This window comes from Musa acuminata, chromosome BXJ2-10 (assembly GCF_036884655.1).
Source record: "Musa acuminata AAA Group cultivar baxijiao chromosome BXJ2-10, Cavendish_Baxijiao_AAA, whole genome shotgun sequence".
NCBI lineage: Eukaryota > Viridiplantae > Streptophyta > Magnoliopsida > Zingiberales > Musaceae > Musa > Musa acuminata.
Genome location: NC_088347.1, coordinates 29,407,621 through 29,414,269, shown reverse-complemented (window position 1 = coordinate 29,414,269; position 6,649 = coordinate 29,407,621). Strand labels below are relative to the sequence as shown.

At 39.3% G+C, this 6,649-nt stretch overlaps 1 protein-coding gene across 1 annotated transcript; it reads left to right on the top strand.

Moving 5' to 3' along the window:
* Window positions 1-579: 579 nt before the first annotated feature.
* LOC103968533 (protein indeterminate-domain 16) lies at window positions 580-3,360 on the top strand. Its single transcript, XM_009381784.3, has 3 exons — window positions 580-1,347; window positions 1,430-1,829; window positions 2,527-3,360. Exons 1-3 carry the CDS (start codon window positions 1,248-1,250, stop codon window positions 3,191-3,193), a joined length of 1,167 nt encoding a protein of 388 aa, XP_009380059.2. The 5' UTR covers window positions 580-1,247; the 3' UTR covers window positions 3,194-3,360.
* The last annotated feature ends 3,289 nt before the right edge of the window (window positions 3,361-6,649 follow it).

The following is a 6,649-nucleotide window of genomic DNA, read 5'->3' as shown; positions in this document are numbered from 1 at the left end:
AAGAACCCCTTAATTCTTGACATCCGCTTACGTTGATTCTTCCTCAAGATTGTTAATGATGGGATGATCCGTTGGAAGGGAAAGTGTCGAAAAATCCTCGCCGAATTAAGTCGATTAAACATACGTGCTCGACATCCTTGGCAATGTAACCACTAACATGGGGACTAATCATCGCCCATGATGATTAATTAGGTGAAGATTCGAGCCCTACACTTCTCCTCGTTGGCAACAACGCATGTGCCTTTCTTGAGGCTGTGTTGCAAAGGAGAGAAAAAGGAAGGAAGGTGTGCGTTATAATGGGGGAATACAGCACATGAGATCCCGAAAGAAGCTTAGTTTAGCGAGTGATGATTAGGTTTTGAACTCCAAGTTAGCCTTTCCATGGAATATGGCCTGCAACAGTCATCTTCACATGTGCGAAGAATCTTCCTCACGTCATCTCACCATTCCTTCCGTCAAGCGTGCAGAGGCTGAGCCTCTTTTCCCTTGTCAAAGTTGGATATGATTCCAACACATGGTTCGATCTCTCAGAAAGATAAAAGAAACGAAGCCCATAACTCAGCTTGGCCAAGAACTATGTGAATTCTGCACAACCATATTAGCTAAGAGATGCTTCCTTCTCTTAAAAGGAAGTGTGGAGGAAGGTTTACTACATAGGGTTTGACTGCTTGAAGTTGGGACAGGAAGAAAGCCTTCGGTGAATGTGAGTTGTCGGCTTAAGCATTCATCCATGCTTTGCGGGAATGAAAGGGTGAGTGAAGGAAAGGGAGGGGTCAGAAGTGCATTCATTCATGCAAAATGCTGATGGGAATTGTAATGATGAAATGAAATCATGTATGTTTTTGTTTCTTTGTGAGTATGTTTGTTCTATGTCACCACCCAACCCTCTCTGGTGGGTTCAAGGAGTGTGACCTGTTCAGAAGTTCTTTCTCCTTCCTCTTTCATCCCCTCATCTCTCTCTCTCTCTCTCTCTCTCTCTCGAGTTTCTCAAGCCTCTCCTTCCTAGCTCATCCATGGAGTAAACCCCCTGTGAGAAAGCTGCCGGAGCTGAAGAACACAGCAAGTGGGAGAGGAAGAGAGATCCCTGTTCTCTCTTTATTTGCTTTCTCAAGCCTTTTCTTTCATTCCCCTTCCCCACTATACCTTCTTTTCTCTATCATGAGCTATTACGACAAACACCAAACCCTTACTTAGATCCCAAAGGTAAGCAAAAGCCCATTGCAAGTCTGGAAGCAGAAGCGCAAAAAATGTTAAGCTCTCCTCAGAAAACTCCGCCGCATACTTCCATCTCTTGCTTGGAGGATGGCAGTTCCAGCAAGAGAAAAAGAAGGCCTGCAGGCACTCCAGGTACTGTGACCCTTATGCTACAACTTGTAGTCGTCATTCCTCGCACAGTTTGTGGTGATCCAACTTGCGAACACGGTGTCAGATCCTGACGCGGAGGTGGTGTCCCTGTCTCCGAGGACGTTGCTGGAGGCGGAGCGGTACGTGTGCGAGATCTGCAACCAGGGGTTCCAGAGGGACCAGAACTTGCAGATGCACCGGCGGCGCCACAAGGTGCCGTGGAAGCTGCTGAAGCGGGAGGCGGCGGCGGTGCGGAAGCGGGTGTTCGTGTGCCCGGAGCCGAGCTGCCTGCACCACGACCCGCAACACGCCCTCGGCGACCTCGTCGGCATCAAGAAGCACTTCCGGCGGAAACACAGCAACCACAAGCAGTGGGTCTGCTCCAAGTGCTCCAAGGCCTACGCCGTTCAGTCCGACTACAAGGCGCACCTCAAGACCTGCGGCACCCGCGGCCACTCCTGCGACTGCGGCCGCGTCTTCTCTCGGTACGCCCAATACTCGATCCCATCTGCTACTAATTAAACTCATCCGAAAGTTCTCGGAAAAGATCATTCTCCTTCTTTTCTTCTTTGTGGGAGATCCATCTTTGAGTTCTTTACTTACCATATATATCTTGCTCTCTCTCTACAACACTGATATCTCTATAGGGTGCTAAAACCCTCAAAAAGACTAAGACTCGAAGTTTGAGTTCTTGGTTTTAGTTCCTCACATTAATTAATGTGGTTGTGGTAGGAGTGATCTCAGAAACTCACACTAAATTCCCTAATCACGAAAACCTTACTTTAATTTCTTGGAGTTAAGATAGGGATCTTTGAGGATTTTACTTTATATACTATATATGAAGATAAAAAGATTTTGAGATTTGGTTTCTTTGGCCTCTCTATGCTTTCTGTGGGGTGTGAATTTAGGCTCATCATTTTATTGCTTCTGCACACACCTCCCAATACTTCTTGTGCTCATGAAGCTGATGATGATGATGATGTGAATGTCTGCCATACCATTCAATGCCAGCTTCTATATCCAAGAATTCAAAGCTCCTCCTCTCACAATCTTCTTCTTTGTAACGCGTAATAAATCGACTGGTTTAATGTCTTCTTCTCTAGCGTCGAAGCCATTCATCACACTTAAAAGCACTTGATGACATCGATGTCTTCTTCTTCTTCTATTGATCAACTACTGCAGAGTGGAAAGCTTCATAGAGCACCAAGATTCTTGCAATGGCGCCGGTGGCCTCTCCTGGACTGCCTCGAGCACGACTCCGTCGGCCGCTACAAATGCCAGTGCTCCGGCGCCAAACGACCACCACCGCCTTGGCCTCCTCCACAATCTCGAGCTCCAGTTACTTCCGACATCCAATACCCACCAATCTCACGCCACCTCCTCCCCTACTTCCTCTCTCACGCTCGTCTCGGACGGGGCTCAAGCCGCGGAGCTGCAGCTGTCTCTCGGCCCTCGTGAGAGCGAAACTGCACTCGCCAGCATTAGTCCCTCGTCGAAGGCAGGCTGCGAGCGCCAGGAGCAGGCAATGGCAAGCGAAGCGAGAGAACAGGCCATGAAGCAAGTCGAACTGGCGGAAAAGGAATTCGCCAACGCTAGGAGGATCCGGCAGCAGGCGCAAGCAGATCTCCAGAACGCCTACCTCTTGAGGGACCATGCAAGGAAGCAAATGAACCTACTGCTGCTCCAGATGACTTGTCATGCTTGCAGGAAGCAGTTCCAACCGAAGCCCGATTCAGCGTTCGCCGAGGTCTCACCTCCATCGGCTAGCTGTGTGTCATCGCTCATGACCGGAATCAAGCGAGACGACATTAATGTCGGTCACCACTTACCAAAGTTCTGGAGCACGTAGCCCGAATACTTTGTTCACTACATCGACGTTGGGTGATGTCTTCATGCCCAAAATAAACGTATGGGGTTGTATATTGAAATCTTTCTGTCATTCTTTTATGGTACATTTCCTTAGTTATTTGCAGGTCCGTATGAGCTCTACCGAGAGAGCAGTCATCCTTCTTTTGAGTCCAAGTTCGTCAATTTTAGCATTAGATTTTTCTTTTTGTGATTGAAGGGCATTTCAGTGCCATATAAGGATAAGAAATTTTTGTGCAGAAAGAGTTCTTAGGAGGGAAAAAATTCTGATAATTAGAGTTTGATTATTTAATAAAGAACTCTTTCTTAGGAGAATTTTTTTTTATAATTAGAGTTTGATTATTTAATAAAAAAGTACTTTATAAGAAAGAGCTCTCCGGGCAGGGGGGGAAATTATGACAATTAGAGTTTGATTATTTAATAAATATCTCATGGATTTTTATATTTTAGAGAGTAAGATTGATGAATACTTCTCTTTAGGATATCTAGAGAAGATTTTTTTTTAGAGAGAAAAATTATAAATTATTCAAAATTTATTTACAAGGTAAATAATGAAATTGTACTTTATACCATATGTGTTAGTTCATAAAATATTAACCATCTTGAAGCCTTTTATGATCCCCTAAGTGTTTAACTCGAAATATCACGAGTTGACATTTCAATAAATACTTGATGTAATATAAATTACAAATATAAACTTCACAAACTTTAAATGGTTATGCGACAAAAGATCCAATATAATCCATTGTGATCAAAAGTTTACAGAAGTATCACATATGTTATGGACTTAGTTGGTTTTGACTAGGTCGTGCGGCACCCTTGTATGTCTGTCTATAAATAGTCAACCTCTCTAATATCTCGTGTGGTTTCTTGAGAACTTGTATAAGAGAAAATAGGTTAGAGAAAACATTTAACTCGAATTATCATAAGTAGACATTTTAGCAATCACTTGATATATGCAAATTATAAACATAGACTTATAACAAAGGATCCAAAGTGATCTATTATAACAAAAAATCCTTAATAAGTATCGCATATCATATGTCACATATTTAGCTGGTTTTATCTAAGTCATGCGACACCCTTGCATGTTCGTCCGTAAAGAGTCAATCTCTCTAAAACCTTGTATGGTTCTTTAAGGACCTACAAAAGAGAAGATTAATTAGTTGAAGTATTTAATTCAAGATTCCATAAATAAATATATCAATAAGTACTTGATAAATAATGTAAAATATAAATTGTAAGCTTTGACCGATCACTTAACATAGAGCCTCTAGGATTGATTCCATATCTTATTGCATAACAATGTCATATATAAATACATAATAATATTATAAATTCAAAACCCTAAATTTTAATCCAAAATCATAAACCATAAACTTTAAATCTCATTATAACTAATTTCATAAAATAATAAAATTAATTATTTAATTTTTTGGATATAGATGAGAGAATCACTTTAATATTTGAGTACTGAGTTATTTTAGGTTTGGAAGTCTTGTCTTCCTCCAAACAAAAGGCTTCGTGTTTCCTTGTTCTATGATTACGATGGTATTATACGTTAGAGAAGACAAAGACATGTTCTTTATCTGATGGAAGAGTGGCAACTGGCAAAAAGCTGATGGAAGAGTATCTTTTCCCATATGAGACACAGGCATCACGTCAACACTAGTGGATCAACCTGTGTCGGCTGAGCCTTAGCCTTACAAGTATGACACAGCAACAACTCGCTGCAGTACTCAGAGCTGCTACCGGCGGGAGGTCTCTTCCCGGGACATGGTGGGTTTTACTTGTAAGAATGTTAATAGTTCTTCCCCGTATGTACTGTGGTCTCTCCGAGTCTCGATCAAGCATTATGAACAGTAATATTCTTACGGGACTATCCGAGAATTGAGGACCGACCAAATTGAGTGGACAAAACACTTTGGAGATGTGTTTGCAGGAGGTCTTTTCCTTTGGACCACCGAATTATTTTATGTCCAGGAGAAGAAGCATCTAAATCATTTGGCTTCAACAACTCCATCTCCGATTCCGCAAGCACAATCATGATCTCCCACTATTTGCATGCACAATGCTTAATGATGAAAAGGAAAAGACAAATCAGAATTAGAGGATGCTTTTATTCACTATTTCATCCTACAAAATACGTACGTTGGTATGATATGATATCAACATTGAGGATGCTATTTTTGATAAATTAATAATTTTATTATAAAATAATAATTTTATTCATTGAGGTAAAATATATTTATATAATTTGAAAGAGAAAATTTTCTTGTACTAAAATCATGCACATATATGATAGTGATTGATCCTTAAATCATAAATTGATTGAGGATTATAGTATATAAGGAATATAAAATTATCATTTCATATTTATCTCTATCTTATCTTCTATCATGTCCCCGCAAGATAGAGATTCTATCAAGGATACCAATCTTAAACTGATGCAACTGAAATATCCTACGAGCTATAAGTTTTATGAGAGAGTCTGCTAGTTGATCAAAAATATAAACATGAGACATTATCACATAAATACGTAGTTGACATCTGACAACTTAATCTTTAACAAAGTGAAGGTTGATTATAATGTGTTTTATACGAGAGTAGAATATCAGGTTAGAACACACATAGGTGGCACCAACAGTATCACAATATATTATAGAAGTGGATTGTGAGGTGATGTAACTTTATGTAACAGATTGGTGACCCGATTGAATTTTATAGCGGTGGTGGTGATGACTCAATATTCAACTTTAGTAGTTGATCTTGCAATTGTATTGTGTTTCTTGAAACTCCAACTGATCATATTTGTTCTAAGGAAGATAATATAGATTGACGTATATGTTCTATCATCAGTGATGCATGCCCAATCAACATTAACAATGGCATGGAGAGAAGTGATAAGTATTTATAAAAAAGAAACCCATGATCAAGAGTCTCTTTAAAATATCATAAAATATATTTTAGTATAGATCAATGCACAATAGAAGATCGATGTACGAATTATAATAATTTATTGACTACATATATAATGTTTGAATGTATAAAAGATAAATATTGTAAGAAACCAAATGTTATTATTACGGTATAAGATTCGTAGTATGGTTCTCATCATATAATTTGAGTGACTTAGTAGTGGAGAGTAAGGTAGTGACTTATTTAGTATTTTACATATTCATCTTTGATAATAATTTTTTTTTTATTTTATAAAATATGAATGTTGCTTCTGCTCCTAAAAAATAGCTTAAGGAAAAGTTCAGAAGATATAAATATTACTTCTACTCTTAGAAAATAGCTTAAGGTATCTAGGTTTTTGATGGAGAATCTATCTACTAATTGCTTAAGGATTTACTTGATCTCTATGAAAGTATTATATATGATAATAATATCATTCACATAGACCAATAAATATATATTATATCTCTTTTGTTATCAT